The sequence below is a fragment of the Centruroides vittatus genome, unplaced genomic scaffold (genome assembly GCF_030686945.1).
Source record: "Centruroides vittatus isolate TY-2023 unplaced genomic scaffold, ASM3068694v2 scaffold_861, whole genome shotgun sequence".
NCBI classification, from domain to species: Eukaryota; Metazoa; Arthropoda; class Arachnida; order Scorpiones; family Buthidae; genus Centruroides; species Centruroides vittatus.
Genome location: NW_027122718.1, coordinates 10,086,864 through 10,105,502, shown reverse-complemented (window position 1 = coordinate 10,105,502; position 18,639 = coordinate 10,086,864). Strand labels below are relative to the sequence as shown.

The following is an 18,639-nucleotide window of genomic DNA, read 5'->3' as shown; positions in this document are numbered from 1 at the left end:
TTTTTCTGCGGAACACTTGTGATAACCGACAGTGAATGAAAAGTTATTAGTTTCGTTTTTCACGAACAAAACGAGGATTAACAAACACTTTCTTGTTAATTTACGAACTATTCTTTAATTTGCTATATTATCAGGTTCTTTGTGCATTGGATCCCAACATATAGGTGGTGAGGATACAAAATCCGGTATACATAAAACAACTCGATTATTATTATGAGTGCCTATATGTATACTTAATCTACTTACAAACTATAAGGAAAGAAAGGGAGAATATAAGGATAGAATAAGAGGAAGGTGGAAATACCTGGGTTTTACTCTGGATGCTCCATGATACTGGATGGGGTTACCGTTGTCTCTGATCATCTACTCCTATCATCGAGGCTTGTCTTGGCTCTTTCTTTTCTTCTCTTTCAATAGATCTCTCCCGTTCACTTCATCGATAATCCCACTTTCCTCAATATTGTCAGTGTCGAATCTGTCCAATAAAATTGACAGTCCAGTAGGAAGTTCTTGGCCTCCTTTAACAGACTGGATGGCTTCTTCTCCTCAACCTCCCTCGTCGAGTTTCACTTCCTAACTTCCATCGTTCCGACTCAGAGCCAGTTCTCCTCGACTTTCCTCATCAAGAGCCGAGATCCCTTCTCTCCATTTCTTTTTCTTACTTTGTTTTTTACAACGTTGTTTTTCATGTTGGAGGCATCACTCCCCACCAGATAGTAAAGCAATTAAGAAGGAAGTTTTTTTTTTAGTCAACAGGAAAGGGAGAGAAACAAAAGAAACCTTAAGCCTGACTTAAATTTATAGAATTATTAATTACAAAATACAATAATATGGCCAACAGCCACACACAATACATCAGCTTTAAAGCAGGGGTGGCAAACCTTTTTGAAATCAAGCACACTTGTTCTAGTAGATGACGACATTAGCATTTGCTAATTACATTCCCATACAAAAATTATTTTACATTGTATTGACTTTTCTTTTGCAACAATTTTTAATTGTATATTTGTTTTTTCACGGAACACTTGGGTGCTCCATGAAGCCACTTCATGTTCCGCAGACCATGGATTGAGAACCACTGCAGTAAAGGAATAAAAAATTTTTAAAATGTGTTAGATTGGTCACTCGGTGTGATAAACCGTTATGTAAGATAACCTTTGTAGTTACATAAATCAAATACTATAGTATAGCAAACATTAAAATGAAAATCATAAAGAGTTTGGTTATTTCAGCCTACCATTGTCAGGTTTATTGTGATACTTGGATGGTATGAAATGGTAGTTTCATTGGTCAAAAGACACCAATTGAAAATATATCTTAAAAAATTTAAGTGTGCAACTCATGTAATTTTCTCCAGGTATATAAGTAGAGTTCTAAGGATCCAAAAACAGCCACAATTCCATGGAAGATTCACTGAAGTGCCGGCCTTAGAGAATCTTCCATAGAATTGACTATTTGTTCTTTGGAACCTTAGAATATAATCTTTATCCCACTTGTACACCTGTGTGCAATCATGTAGTCGTCTCCTTATTGTATCTGTATGTACCAATGGATGATGATTTGGTTTTTGTGAAAATCAGACATTACACCACTAATGCTTCGTACACTGCTGGAGAGGCACCACCATTTTATCAGTCTATTGTCTTATGTTCTCGTGCATCAACATGTTGCCAGTTGCAGTTACTGTTGCCTCTGACTTGGAAGTTCCGTATGTCAAAATTACTATGCTATTGCTCGTCCTTCTGACTTTTAATAGTACTTTTTTCGTCTTCTACTGAATGTGCTTTGTATAATTTAATCAGTAAGCAATTGAGGTGCAACTTTTTTTCCAAGTGGAATAGAATCTATTATTATTATTATAATAAAACTAGTGAAATGCTAAAGAACTTTCTAGAATTTATGGAAATAATTATATGATCTGATTACAGAATAATTACCCGACAGAAAATTATATGAAGGCAAATTTGAAGATTCTACAATTACAGTGTATATATTGCATTCTGTTTTTAATACTTTATATACAGGGTTCCTACTCAAATTTTTGTTTTGAATTCCCTGACTTTCCCTGACCAACTTTGTCCAAATTCCGACCCTCACATTTCTTAGTGTGGAATATCAACATAATAAAACAACATTTTACTTACTGTGAACATCAAGTACATATATCCCTCTTTTTGCATAGTCGATACATTCCAAAGACTGTGCAAAAAAGTATAGTAAATGCATCCTGTAGAAACATGTTTCATAGGATCCACAACTTCAATGTAATGAAAAAATAAGCAATTTACAAACGAAACAGCTTTTTTTTATTTTATCATCATTTATCATTATTATTTGTATGTAAATCTAGTAAACACAAGGAAACAAAATCAACAAACAGTATTCTCTGATATACAAAAAGTACTGTACTGCGCTTTAAAAAAGATGAACTCTTGACTTAGAAACATGTAATTTTAAAACAAATCTTTCAACAAAAAAAGGCAACTGTTTTTAAACAGCAATATAATTTAAACAAAAAGTTAAATTTAAAAATTTTCAAATAAAGCTTTTTTTCGCCATGTAAAAAAAATCGATCAGGCTACCTAGTTGATATTCAAAACTATAACATACTACAGTATTACTACAGGTACGATCAATGTTGACAGTTTTAAGCCTTAAAATATTTTGGAAAAATTTTAATTTATGTTACATTATCAAGAGCATTGCAGATTATGCTCTCAAATTCACAATAAAATGTTATTAAAATGTTTAAAATTTTAAAATACTGATTGATCTGGCAGTATATTACATTAGGGACTGTTTGATCCCAGGAGTTTTGCAATGCTCTCCTCAATATTGCATTTTATAATAATTCTTCACATAAACAATTAATCAATGTTAGTTTTAAAAGTGACCTGCAACTTGTCAGTAAAAGTAAACCTTTGTATTAACTGTCAAAACATTAAAACAAAATTTTTAAAAAATTAAACAATTTGATGCGAGTTAAAGTTCTGATTTTGAGCGATTTTAAAATATATTCTTACAATACAATAGAACAATAAGTAAGACTTATTGCATGCATAAAATTAATTCATTATACCGGTATGCGATTGTGCAAGGTTCAGCAAAAGCACCCAGAAAAATTTTCAATGTTTTGAGAAGATGGTTTCAATGATATCAGATAAAGGAAAACAGTTATGCATATAAGAAAGAGAGAAAAATTTTATAAAAGATGGATTTGTACATCTAGTGGTGTCCTCTAATACTAAAAATGTTTCAATAGAAAAATAGATTCTGCTATATTTGTAATAAAGGTTGCAGCATTACTTCTTGCTGCCTGAAGATGACTACAGTTGGTCAGCCATATTCCACAAACCAAATCAACAAGGCAGCTAAGCAGACAAATTCTGACTTTCCATGACTTTTTCCAAACATTAATGAAAATCCCTGTCTTTCCAGGTGTGTAGGAACCCTGTATATAGCAGAAAGAACTATAAAAAGACTTGTTAAATACCTTTTGTTCTTTATGAATAAAATTACGCAATTCTTCAGGACCCATAATTGTTGAATTATTGGCTGTATATCTGAAAGTTTTAATTTCAACAATTACTTAATATTTTAAAAACATTTATAATATAGTAAAAATAAAAACAAATTACTGTTTAAATAATGCTTCGGCATCAGGTCTGGACTGTAAACTGTGAAAAAACTTAACGAATTCTTCGGGATCTAAAGCATCTTCGCCATTAATTTTTATTTTTCGAAAATTTGCTTCCTATAAAATATAAATCATCAAAAGAATTAAATAAAACACCTTAACTGTTAAGGAATATTCTTATAGTAAATTCTTGCATTTCAAACTCATTAATTAAAGACAAATCAGATTCCAATGAATTTAGATTTAATCTTATTGAATTATAAATGTGACTACTTCATGGAGACATAAGATCCACCAGATCTTTTCTTAATGTTACCCTACATATACAAAATGGCGGCTCGTCTCTGATTCTAGCATACAGAAGTGAGGAAACAGTGGGGACGCACGTTTTCTAAACCTAACCTATTCTAATCAATTACCATAATTATTAGCAACTAAATTATTAGAATAGGTTAGATTTAGAAAACTTGCATCCCCACTGTTTCCTCGCTTCTGTATGCTGGAGTCAGAGACGAGCCACCATTTTGTATACCTAGGGTAACATTAATCGCCTTTTCTTGCTTTACAGTCTTTAAAATATAGTTAAAGTTATACAAAGATTTAATACAAAATTAAATTTTACTTACATCAAACAGTGATTTAACGTGATTTTTTTCCATTGAGATATTCATTTGTCCTAAAAGTATAAGACATTCTTTGAAGTTTAAACTTCCATTGTTGTTGCGATCAGCTCTTCTGAATTGATCTTTCAACCATCTCATTTAAAAATTTAAAATAAAAATGATCAATGACTTAATATTAAATGAATTTTGGTTTTAATATAAAAATGTGCTTAGTATCATTAATGAAATATTGAAAATTGTTAAACTAACATTCAGTTTTAAAGCATATTATTTGCATATAAATGTGTGAATGTACTTCAAGTTGGTGTACAGGGTGGGTAGAAAGTAACAAGGTATTGATAAATCTCTACAATTTCTGTATTTTTGAAGAAAAAAATTATAAAATCTATTTAGTATGTACGTTATTAAGTGGAAATACGAATGCATAGCTTAAATTTGATGTAGGCACCGGCACCATCCACCAACGACACGCTTCTCTCAGATCGTAATGTGGATGGATTGCCAGAACCGAAGTTGTGGTCATTAGCTTCGAATCTCAATTCTTGATTATTTCCGGACAGATTGTGGCATGAAATTCCTTTACCCTACTTTACCATCTCTGCACAACACAACCATTGATTTCTATATTTATAGCGTGCAGCAATTAGCGCTCCTGAAAAGCAATCGGCGCTCGCTCCTGAAAAGACAAACGGTCGGCTATCTTTCATTTCATTGCGCGTGCGGTCTCTCGGTCACTGCGCACACCACAGATGAAAAAATTATAAAATTCCATTGATTGGTGTACATATATACACACACTTTATTATAATTACATTAATATTACAAAAATTGTAGCGATTTCTCAATGCCTAGTTATTTCCACCCACATTATAAAGTAGCTCCTCGTTATATCGCGCTTTTTTTTGTCCCCCAAATTTTAAAAGCACTGGAGTCAATAAATTTTAAATTACCAATTGCCATTGAATTTCTTTTTGCAACGAAATACGGTATTTTATTCCTACCCTTGTCCTTTATTATTTCACTGTCAATTCAATATGTACAAAACCTAACTACGTAGTGCAGATTTCTGTATAAACAATAACCTACCTGTCATATTCTTCTACACGATGTAAATTTTGACATATTGCCAAAATATGCTTCAATCCCTCGATCCATAATTCTTTGATTTCTTTATTTGGTGCGACAAGATCCAATGTTTCGTGAGTGGAATTGATCACTAACGAAAAGCAACGATCCTCATCCACAAATATTGGAACCTTCCTATTTCTTCTTACCATAGCTTGCACCTGATTGAATATATCGGTGTTCCATCCTGTTCTAATTTCTTCGATGGTGTACAGGTCGACTACAAAAATATAAGGAAATTTAACAATGGAAAATTAAATTAATATCCATAAGAACTTACCAAAAAGAGGTGGACGATTACAAAATTTTCTCCTCTTCGACTGATATTTTAAACATAAATTCTGAAAATCAAGGTAGTATCTTCGACGATAAAAATGCTTTGCGCTTCTTACTTTATACAAATAACATCCCTTTGATAGTGATTTTAACGCTACTTCAACGTGGCTGCTAACATCTGAAAGTTTATTTTAAATATTAATTCGAAAGAAAACAATTATCTACATTATATTAATTATATTATAATTCTTTTTAATATATAAAAATCACAAATATGTATTGTCTTGAAAATTCTATAACAAAACACAGCAGCCCCTCGTTATATCGCGCTTGTCGGCAGACCAAAAAAAAGCCACATATATCCGAATCCGCGATATAACGAGTGGTTACTGTATTAAAGCTGGAAACAACTGAATTTTGTCTATAGGAAAATGTTTTAAAGAAGTAAAACGTTGAATTTTCGATTTATGAAAATCGTTTTAAATATGAACGTATTAATGAGGCCGCGGGAAGGAAATTTCACGGAAAAAGTAGTTCAAAAAATTACAACCAGGAATTTGTGTGTGCAAACAAGGCACATTTTCATCTGCACTGTACCGTTAACATGCATAATTGTCGAGTTTAGGCCAGGGAAAACCCATGTATCTGGTAATGCAATTCCTTTACACTCCCCAAAAGTAAGTTTGTGCGGGTTTTCTTCATCGTTTACTATCAGCCCAGTGTGGTAAAAGGAACTCAAGCCCGCAGGTCCCATTATGTTCCTTTACCGGGCAGCAAATCAGCTATATGCATCGTTATTGACCAATACAGTGATTTCAGCACTCCAATGTCAATGTCTTGAATCAGCAGTGTTCGTGCAGGATGTGGCCCTCCATCCATAGCAAACTGTGTTAAACAAATATGCCTAGAAATAATTTTTCCGATGAACGTATCATCAGCTGGCACTTAAAATATTTAGCATGGATTCAAATCAGAGATATTGCAGTCAACAGTCGAATATGCTAGTCTGAGATTTCAAACGGTAGCAAGTAATAATGATCAATGTATTGAATATGTTTTGAGATGATTAACAAATCACCACTGTTTTTTCCTTGGCGTTTGGAAAGTCAGTGGGATCATGCTCGACGTTCCAAACGCCATTGTCAAACTTCTAGGCTTACAGGAAGGCGGCGCTGAACGTCCGACGTACACGTTTACGCGTTTAAAACTTCAGCCTCAACCTCGCTAATTACACATCTTACATCCTTCGCCTTATAAAGAGCAGTTAAGGGAGTAATATTTTTCTATTTGTAGACGATAAACGTCTATACTTATATCTTTCGATTGTTACCAGGAAGTCCTTCGAGAGGAGAGGCTGGGGATTTGTTCCCGGATACGGAGAAAATTTGCGGGTCGTAATGGTTTCGATTCCTAAAAATTAATGTTATTTTTACTAATAACGAGCAATTATTTATTGTGACATCGCCACAATGCCGGGCTACAATTTTTATTAATCATATTTTTTTAAAATTAAAAATATATGCTCTCCACCTCAAATTAATAATGTAGTGTACAGTACAGTACATCGTGCTTTTCCTTGAACGATAGAGTCGTGGCGGTCATCTATCTAACATCTTTCAGGGGAAATTTTTTGAATTGAAATAACGTAATTTCCGGTTTGCGCCTGACGTTCCTATATAATCGGTTAATCGGGCCTCCTGACCCTAAGTTTTCCATATCTGGTCTCGTCTTTTTTATAACTCTGTTCTCGAGATTAAGGAAGGACGGACAGACGGAATTTATAGGTCTAAAATTTTTTCAAATTGCAGCCCAAAAAAAAATCAGCAACGAGTTGCTTAACTTTCCCGGCAACATTTAAAACCGAGTATGGGGCGCAGTCTGTTTTTAAACAAAATATAAAAAGTTATGATTACAAAATAGCATTTCGAGGGTAGGGAATGGGTTTTGCAAAAAAAAAAAAAAAATGTAAATACTAACAACGAGGAAAATCATCATTAAATCCGACCCTACTCGAAATATGAACCACGATCCCTTTATCTCCCCCACCCCCTCGACCTTTATCCACCAAAATTTAATAGCATCAATGCCCTAATACACAAACCTCCCTGCAAAATTTCAGAAATTTCCGACAAAAAGCACAGGAGTTATTAAGCTTCAAAGAGGGTGAACAAAATTGTGCCCCCAACACAACCATACGTACAGAAAACACCACAGAATTTTTTTTGCATCTCTCAATATTTCAAAGTCCCAAATACAAAAATGTAAAAATCTTGTGGGGATAATTTTTTAACGATCGCCACACTTTCCCTCTGTTATATATAACAGAGCCGGGTAAGTAATAAAATTGTTTAAGACTGCTTCTTGTTAATAAAACATTCTACATATTTCATTTGTTTAAAAATAATAATAATAATAGTAATGAAATAAAGGAGCCCGCTCTACCACACATAAGCTCTCGACGATGCTGGTTATACCTCATCTTCGCAGATTCGACACGAGTTAAGAAAGTACAGTATTTTTCTTTTTGACAGTTCTTTGCGATTTTTCGAAAGTTCTTTTCTGTGTCTGACCTATCGATTTTGTTGTTTTTAATAATATCAACATACCAATATGTCGTTCGGTTAGTTTGGCCAACGGGCCTCCTTTCCGTTTTTTCGGAAGTACTGTATTCTTGTATGCCTACTGTCACATCGTACTTCAGATTCACGCAATCGATTAATGGATTTGTGGTTAACGTTCCGAACCGACTAACTAAGCTCTTTCTTAATTCCATCAAAATTATCTAAAATTTTCTACATACCAGGAGAGGACATCTTCCAAGCAGCCACCGAGTGCCATAATTCTCACTTCCTCATTCTATTTACGAAAATCCGGAACCTGGGTAAATCTTTCTATCCACAGTTTACGCTTACACAATTCTTTCTGTTCAATTTCCCGAAAGACTTGGATTTTTGTTGAATCAGATTCAAATATTTAACCATGTACTGTACTTCCACATACTGTATAACCTTTCTCCGTCCTTTGTCTTTTTGTTCCACGTGTTCAGCTTCGGGCTATTTTCTCCCGGTGGGGTTTCGGCGTTAATGGGATGTTTAGGAAGTAATCACGCTCCGAATTTAGATATGAATGGACCTCCGGTACGATCACTAATGCTCATTACACGTGTAAATCTACAAAAATTATAACTAATATTTGCAATCCAAAGAGTAGTAGTGGTTTGGGAAGCTTTGATCACAAAATTAATTTTCTAATTACAAATTTGAATTAAATTAATTTCTTTTTAACAATATTAAGAAAAATCTTCTTAATTTGATCACACAATTAATTTTTAAGATTTAGTTTAATATTATTATAAAATTATTTGCATTAATAATTTTTACAATTTGTTCTAATATAAAGAGTAAATTAAAACACGACAACTTTAAATAACGTTTTAACAATAAGACACAGTAAAATACAGAAATAGTTCAATATAATAATTATATTTCTCACTTATTTATTAAATACCTAAACAATGTATTCATTTTGAAAATATCTGTTTTTGTTTAAGAATTGTTCGTAAGATATTCTATCACAAAAAGAACATTTCTTTTAAAAATATTTGTGGTAATAATAATTTTTTAAATATTATCCAATCTTAGACACCCAAGAAGTTCGATGTCTAAATAATTGTAGTTCCATTAATAAAATAAAAATTTTTATCTGTCCAATTTTTGAGGATTTAGGTACTCCCAACTTTTCAATGTCAAATGATGGAATTCTTATGTTATATATTGCTTCGGTTAAGTTTAAAAAATTAAATTCAATTTGCCCTCCCTTGTAATAAATTATATCATACTTTTTTATATAGATTAAATAAAATTTCATATACCTTACTATGAATTCCTAACATCCAAAATAATGTTTTTTATATGATAAATACAGCTCATGTAAAGAAATTTCCAAATTTAACAATTTTTTTTATTATCTCGTGGTGATAAATTATCGAAAGTAATGAATTGATTACAAAAATCCATCTTCCAAAAATTGTTTGTATGTCTTGCTTCAAACCCAATTTGTCTACATAAGATGTTGAATGGAAGATTTTCGTCTCGGATCGTGAAAGCTTCGAAGTCATGGATGACTCTTATATCAGAAACTATTACTCTGAATGTTTTTTTTTCTTTTTTGGTAGTAAAATTAACTTGCCATTGATCTTTCGCAGATAATTGATACTTTTTAACGGAATCCATATAAAGGTCTATTACAGCTTCTATAGGAGTGTCTAATGTTTTTACGGCCAACAGTCGATAAGTTGAAATGCTTGAAAATCTGTTAACATCGCATTCTGTAATTTTATATAAATAAAAATTAGGATTACTATTATTTTAATTTAAATAAGAAAATAACGAAAAGATTTCATACATAAACATTTCTTACCGACCATATAGAATGTTCATTGATGTACCAAATGTTGTCTGGTCTTCCTATTTTTGATATTATATCACGATGATATTCAATTATTTCATCCATTTTATCAAATTGTTAATGTGAAATGTATAAAAATATAATTTTTAAAATTTATATTGTAATTGAATTGAAATTAAACTTGTTTTTAAAATTTACAAAATTTAGTTGCTATAATGAAATGAAAGTAAAAGATATATTACAAGAATTTTACTCGAATTGTACAGTAGCAATAATGATAGACCATTTTTTAATATTATTATTATCATTATTGCTACTGTACAATTCGAGTAAAATTCTTGTAATATATCTTTTACTTTCATTTCATTATAGCAACTAAATTTTGTAAATTTTAAAAACAAGTTTAATTTCAATTCAATTACAATATAAATTTTAAAAATTATATTTTTATAGATTTCACATTAACAATTTGATAAAATGGATGAAATAATTGAATATCATCGTGATATAATATCAAAAATAGGAAGACCAGACAACATTTGGTACATCAATGAACATTCTATATGGTCGGTAAGAAATGTTTATGTATGAAATCTTTTCGTTATTTTCTTATTTAAATTAAAATAATAGTAATCCTAATTTTTATTTATATAAAATTACAGAATGCGATGTTAACAGATTTTCAAGCATTTCAACTTATCGACTGTTGGCCGTAAAAACATTAGACACTCCTATAGAAGCTGTAATAGACCTTTATATGGATTCCGTTAAAAAGTATCAATTATCTGCGAAAGATCAATGGCAAGTTAATTTTACTACCAAAAAAGAAAAAAAAAAAAACATTCATAGAGTAATAGTTTCTGATATAAGAGTCATCCATGACTTCGAAGCTTTCACGATCCGAGACGAAAATCTTCCATTCAACATCTTATGTAGACAAATTGGGTTTGAAGCAAGACATACAAACAATTTTTGGAAGATGGATTTTTGTAATCAATTCATTACTTTCGATAATTTATCACCACGAGATAATAAAAAAAATTGTTAAATTTGGAAATTTCTTTACATGAGCTGTATTTATCATATAAAAAACATTATTTTGGATGTTAGGAATTCATAGTAAGGTATATGAAATTTTATTTAATCTATATAAAAAAGTATGATATAATTTATTACAAGGGAGGGCAAATTGAATTTAATTTTTTAAACTTAACCGAAGCAATATATAACATAAAAATTCCATCATTTGACATTGAAAAGTTGGGAGTATCTAAATCCTCAAAAATTGGACAGATAAAAATTTTTATTTTATTAATGGAACTACAATTATTTAGACATCGAACTTCTTGGGTGTCTAAGATTGGATAATATTTAAAAAATTATTATTACCACAAATATTTTTAAAAGAAATGTTCTTTTTGTGATAGAATATCTTACGAACAATTCTTAAACAAAAACAGATATTTTCAAAATGAATACATTGTATAGGTATTTAATAAATAAGTGAGAAATATAATTATTATATTGAACTATTTCTGTATTTTACTGTGTCTTATTGTTAAAACGTTATTTAAAGTTGTCGTGTTTTAATTTACTCTTTATATTAGAACAAATTGTAAAAATTATTAATGCAAATAATTTTATAATAATAAATTTAATAATTAGAAAGAATATATTAATTAAACTTTGCTTTACTGTTATAAGATGTTTTATAAAAACTAAAGAAATGAACTGAAAAGTTTTTTAAATATGAAAACTGAAGCAATGAATTGAATTGATCTATTCGACAAATTTTTATTTGTAACCTTAATTTAATATACTCAATAAATATCAATTGAGAAAATAATTAATTTAAAAACGAAATTTCAAAAAATTAATTCTGGTATTGATAATGAAACTATTACTCGACAAATTTTTATTTGTGATCTTAATTTAATTTACTCGACAAATTTTAAATTATCACTGCAACTTAATTTTATAATAATATTAAACTAAATCTTAAAAATTAATTGTGTGATCAAATCTTCTTAATATTGTTAAAAAGAAATTAATTTAATTCAAATTTGTAATTAGAAAATTAATTTTGTGATCAAAGCTTCCCAAACCACTACTACTCCAAAGCACAATGTAAAAATGATCTGAAAAAAAAAATTCAGCGACGAGTTGCTTAACTTCCCGGTAATATTTGGTGACGCCATCTGTTATCATATTTTATTTTTAAAATTTATATTTTTAACTATTATAAAATGGCAAAAAGCTTAATTTTGAGGGTAGGGATGGTTTTATAAAAAGTTGTAAATGCTAATAAGTAAAATCGTCATTAAGTCTGATCCCGATCGAGATATCACGACCTTCTTTAAAGGTCGAGGAGGTAGAGAGATGATAACCGAAATTTAATAGCATCAATTCCTTTAATAAACAAACCTCCCTGCGAAATTTCAGAAATTTTCGACAAAAAGCACAGGAGTTATTAAGCTTCAAAGAGAGTGAACAAAATCTTATCCCTCCACACACTAACATCCATACACAGAGAAATTACCTTTCTGAATTCCCCCCCCCATTTTTTCGGCGTTTTAAGGTGTTCTGATCCCAAAACTGTAAAAATCTCAGGGGGTCTTTTTTGACCGATCGCCATACTTTCCCTCTGTTATATATAACAGAGGGATATGGCTCATTTTCCCTCTGTTATATATAAAACAGTCGAGAAAGTAATAATATATAATAAAACTAAAAATAAATTTCTTTTTAAATTCACTTTATATTTCTTAAACATATATTACTCTTTATTTAAAATTAAATTTCAGTTCAAAATATTATCTTATTTACATTGTTCTTGATTTAAAGAGAAATGTAGAACAAGCGCACGTAAAAAAAAGTTTTATTGATATTTAAAATAATTTTAAGATATTCAAACTTATAGAACATGAAAAAAAAATTATAAATACAGTAAATTAGAACATGAAAATAAAAATTATAAAATAAATAATTTGTGACCATATAAGCTACGTGTTTCGGTCGCACGCCTTCCAGCATGGCTGATAACTTTATCTTAAATGACAAAATAGTATACTGTTAAATAAATTATTAATGATTTTATCGTATACTGATATACGTTAAATGGCGATAGTTTAACTTTATAATCATCCGTTTTATTTAAAACAACTAAATTCACTTGTTTTCGAATAGGGCTGCTTAAAATTACAATTGTCTAAAATAATCCATAGTAAAAAAATTTATCACTTACAGAAGTCGTCTAACATTTGACTGAAAATAAAACATGAGAAAATGCACAATAGAAACCACAAGCTTCCTGTACGTCCATTCTTATTAATGTGTAGTCTAAATTATATATTTAACACGATCACCAATAGGCGTCGTGCTATTACAAATAACTTCTATTGCATATTGGGAAAATTATTTATTTAGAGTTAATTATTTACTTGTATACTGACGTTACCATTTATCAGTCAACTATTATATAGAACAATTCTAAATTTAATCAATTGCAATCCGGACATACGAAATATCCGGATTGCAACTGACACAGATTTATTGTAATTTTGCAATCTTTTCAAAGACGTAATTTGAAGACAAATTCGTCCAATTTTATTACAAAAATCGGTACAATTCTCCCTTTACTCCTCCTTAAACAAAATTATAAAACTTCCAGATGAGCTCCTCTTGTTACACGGAGAATAAATAATATTCAATTTCCTGCCAGGTGTCATGCAACATCTGTGGCACAGAGGGGAGTGCAGATGAAAGCACCCAAAGACTTTACAAGGAGTTTCCAGAAAAAATGAAAAATTTAATTGGTTAAAATTAATCTTGTTTTATAAACTCGAATTATTTGCGCTAAATGCCAAAATGGACTGGCCCTGCCTCACGCACAGAATTTATCTTGATATGGGGGGTGTGTATCTTAAAAATTTGCACAAAAATTTCAAAGTTGTTTAAACAAAATTTTTACATACAAATAAGTTGTTTAATGTTTGAATGATCAAGACAAGTCGAATTTTGCGATCGGCTGGAATTCGAACACGTGGACAGCCACGTGGAGGAGCTATAAAGTACACAAAAGAATAGATCATCTATTTGTTTACGTAAGACGACATTCTTACGAATCCGACCGGATGGCAGGAGTACTCTCTTAAATGGGATCCACATCTGGCGTCAACCTGGAGATGCGAGGGTCGGATAATGGAGACAGAAGCGGTACGTTCGCCAGAACAAAGGCAATGATAAACATTAGTGTATTTCGAATAATTGCAATTATTCTAAATAAGACAAACTTAAGAATTCGATTATCTTCTCGATACAAGGCCGAATCACTGACTAAAAAATGTAATTTTTAATTTGGAGTTTTGCACGATATTTTGGCGTAATATTTTAAATTGAGCTATAACATATTTTATAAGTTTAACTTTAAAAGAATCAGATATAGACCCTCGATAATGATCAAAATGATTAGCTATCATTTATCAAAGTATAAAAGTCAATTCATCTTTGTTCATCTTGATCTTCACAACAACTATTTAAATAAGAACTTAGAGGAAGAAAAATTGCATTAGAAGTACTGACGAAAGCTTATTTTCGTCTAAAATCAAATTTCTGGTATCTCGCCATTGTATAAAATAGTATACAAAATAAAATAAGGTTATTTTAAAACAAATTCATCTCAATATTTCAAATATAATATAAATTAATTTTTTAAAATCTCATATAAATGATGTTCAAAATTGACTGATCGTACATTTTCCTTTCCACACTTTTTGACCTCATTCCAAAAGAATTTTATTTAAAGTACTTAGTCTGATTACCATCATCACTTCATAGAATTGTTCAATGTCAATTTTATACGGTACAACTGAATCAGAAAGTGCTAAATATAAGTACTGTACAGTCAATTTAACCCAATTTAACACTAGAGGTAACGCCATAAATTATCAAAATTATAGTAATAAATTAAAATGATGTATAAAGGTAAATTAAGTAATTTTTCTTCATTTCTTTTTTAATAAAAGTAACTTAAATAATAAACTTTACGAAAGCAGCAAGGACATAATTTAATAGCGTGACGTTTTCTTCGATAGTAGAGTAAACACACCAACACTAAAAACTATTTAAACTCGTTTAAAAAATGAAACGTAATACTGTACGTAGCAAATTTAATTGAAATTTCCATGAATTTTAATGTATCGTAACACGGCATAGTTAAAATAATTTCCGTTATTAAGTAATGCCTTTCGTTTAAAAAAGTGAGTACTTATTTACTGTTGAATTTGCGTAAAATTAGCATTAATTTATGCAATTTATCTAATTAATAGGACTTTTTGACAGACCAAACTCACGAATTATCTCTGAAATTCGATACGTTAAGGCTGATTATCACACACACAACCCCTCCCCTCCAAAAAATTAACACTTACGTTAGTACTGTCATTTTTTTACCCAGTAAAATATTGCTACAGTTATTGGAAAAATAATGAAATCTCCTAAAAGGAAATTTTTATTCATCCTACATTATCAGTTTATATTACAGGAAGTATTATAATAATGTTATCATATCCTAAAATCACTTTACGATTTCCTTTAGTAACTTTGAATATAATCAAACTTCAATATACTGTATAACAATGGTTGCATTAAAAAAAAAAAAAAAAAAAAAAAGATAAATTACGAAGTATTTAGATGAATTCAAAATAGAAAAATTTAGTTAATTTTCCATTGATTTCCTGTGTATAAAAAGAAATTAGCCTGTTACGAAATTGTCCAAGAAAAATCCTTGATTTAGGAGGAAGTCATTTGAAGTTTTCTGTTAATAAATATATATATAAAATTTTACTACTTTACGTCCATTACACTGAAGAAAATAGGGATTAGTATCTATAATTACTATAAAGATAAAATTATTAGATGTAATAACGTAAATATGCTCTACGAATGCTTCCGAAAGTGCAGAAATTGCAACGTTTTAAAAATATTCTGTGACAGTTTTCAAGTATTGTAATTTCTCTCTTATTTAAACACACACAATTAAATAATTTATAAGAAATTACATTAAAAAAAATCACTCGTTTTAATTATATTTTTAAGCTAATTTTGCTAAAAATGACTGACGTAACATTTAAGATGAAGATGGACGATTGTAAAATTTGGAAAGAAAAAGTAACGATAAATAACAATTGTTAGGCTATTGTTTTATGAAACAAATAACGCATTTAAAGTTTAAACAGGAAATTACCTTCCGTATTTTCTTCGCTCACTTCATCAATTTCGCTATCGTCTATATCCTCTGATGAATCGAAACATACATCACCACTGTCGGCCATCTTTATTTGACCAGCACAGAAACCAAATTTATTTATTTATTTTTAAATATAGTTGGCCACCGTGCCAATTGCTTAAGAGTCTAATTTTCTGGTTGGAAAATTCTTAAACAATTTCAGGTTTTAATTAATATCATCAATCGAAACTGAGTTATGGTAATAAAGAATTTGTTAAGTATCAGTTAAAGATTAAAATTTAAGTGTGTTTTAAATGGTGTTTCGGCTGAGTTTGCCTTTTAAAAAAAGCTGTTTTATGTTTGAATTTTATCCAAGATATGATTTTAGGTCATTGATTGTTTTCTTTTTACTCTTCAGTTTGTCGTAATGGCAATTATATTAGGTCTACATATAAAGTTGAATGGTTGTTAGTTGTTATTATATAATACTACATAATTCTAAATTTAAGAATATATTAAATATTAATAGTATTTATGAAACCGTGCCGGTACTTATTTTGCAACTTGAACACCAACTATATAGTGTATTTTGCCATGTGTCCGAGTAAATACACTATATAGTTGGTGTTCAAGTTGCAAAATATTAATAAATAAAATAAATTTTTTGTATATTCTTTATGAGTAAGGTGGCAATATTATTAGGCCTATATATTAATATATACTTATATTTTTGTTTTGTAAGGAATGAATACAATTATATATATAATTTAATGGAAATACTGGAGCACAATGAACAAAGATTCAAACCCTGAAGAGGAATTTTGTATATGTAACTAATATACAGTATATATACAATGAAACCTGTGTAAACCGGACTCGTACGGTACCGAATATTTTTCCCCCCGTTTGATAAGTTTCCGTTGTAAACAGGTTTAACAACAAAATCGCCGCTTTTACTATGAATTTTTCCGTTTAGGCAGGTTAACCAAAATTAAGTTTAATCCTTAATAAATTGTACCTTAAAGTAGTTATTGATAAAACGATACAAGAAGTTAACACACATTCTTTAATAACTATAGTAGTTACTATCAAGTATTAAAATTACTGTGGTTATTAAATAATTGCTTTTTTTACATCAAATATAAACAAGTGCACAGTTTAATTAAGTGGAACAGCTTACTAAATATAAATGTAAACCTTTATAGTGTTATAAAATATTATGTATCATTAACTTTAAAAATATGTAAGTCCCTGAGAATTTTTTGAAGATAAGAAGGGCAAACAACTTTACTGATATATTCAAACTGGAGCAAAATTGTTGATCTAAAACATTATTATGATAAAATACTGCACTAAATACGTTACAGAAAGGAATTTTTATGATTAATTTTTGTCTGTTTATGACTAGAAATATATTATATCTCATCCAAGTTTGAAAATTACATTAAAATATTTGTTTGAAGATCGATAAAGTAAGAATTTTTTTAATTAAGAATTATCCTATTTATCTTAACTTTTTTACATTCGCAAGGTCATTCTAATGCAAGATAATTATATAAATTTACACTGTATTTACACTGAAAATGACAATTAAATTACTTAATGAAATGCTAAAAACTTTATTAAACAGGATGTTTTGAAAACTTCGGTAATTAAGGAGTAATTTTTTATATATATATATATAAATCGAAAATATTTATAACAACAAGTGTCCAGAAACAAAATATAACCGGGAAGAAAAATTGATTGACCTTGAAGGACGGCATTTTATTTACTGCTTCTATTCTTTATCGTAATGAAGTGTGTTTAGTAAAGTACTGTATACAATTACATAAAATTAAGTGATATTTCATCTACATTTTTAAAACTAGATCATCGTGTTAAGTCAATAAAGAATTTTGGGTTAATGTAAGCCTTGGTGCCAAGATGGCGGCTCGTCTCTGATTCCAGCAAGGAAACAGTGGGATGCACGTTCTAACCTAACCTGTTCTAATAATTTGGTTGCTATTATGGTAATTTATTAGAATAGGTTAGGTTATAACGAGCATCCCACTGTTTCCTTGCTGGAATCAGAGACGAGCCGCCATCTTGGCACCAAGGGTTACATTAACCAAATTTTGTGAATCAATTTATTTTATAAAATATTCACACTAATTAATCTAAAATTAAAATTTTGAAATCATCGTACATGAATTAGTAATGAGATATTAGGTGTGTTAATTACTAATTATTAAATATTAACGATCTTTAATAAATTATTTTCACACTTTTTCATGACAAATTAGTTTTTAAAAAATATATATATATAGGCTACATTCATTTAATGTTATGTCATAAGTTACAGT

At 29.8% G+C, this 18,639-nt stretch overlaps 1 protein-coding gene across 2 annotated transcripts in view; it reads right to left on the bottom strand.

Annotated features, from left to right (window-relative positions):
• Positions 1-18,639, bottom strand: part of LOC136990180 (1-phosphatidylinositol 4,5-bisphosphate phosphodiesterase delta-4-like) — a 57,424-nt gene that overhangs the window by 34,454 nt on the left and 4,331 nt on the right. Inside the window, exons 1-6 of one of the 2 annotated variants that reach the window (XM_067288545.1) lie at positions 16,313-16,417; positions 5,666-5,839; positions 5,347-5,605; positions 4,264-4,393; positions 3,639-3,754; positions 3,494-3,563 (exon numbers count right to left, since the gene is read on the bottom strand). In XM_067288545.1, the coding sequence (XP_067144646.1) occupies positions 3,494-3,563; positions 3,639-3,754; positions 4,264-4,393; positions 5,347-5,605; positions 5,666-5,839; positions 16,313-16,400 (837 nt within the window). In that variant the 5' untranslated portion in view covers positions 16,401-16,417. Of the gene's footprint in view, positions 1-3,493; positions 3,564-3,638; positions 3,755-4,263; positions 4,394-5,346; positions 5,606-5,665; positions 5,840-16,312; positions 16,418-18,639 lie in introns of those variants that run through there. The other variant, XM_067288546.1, reaches the window with a different exon arrangement.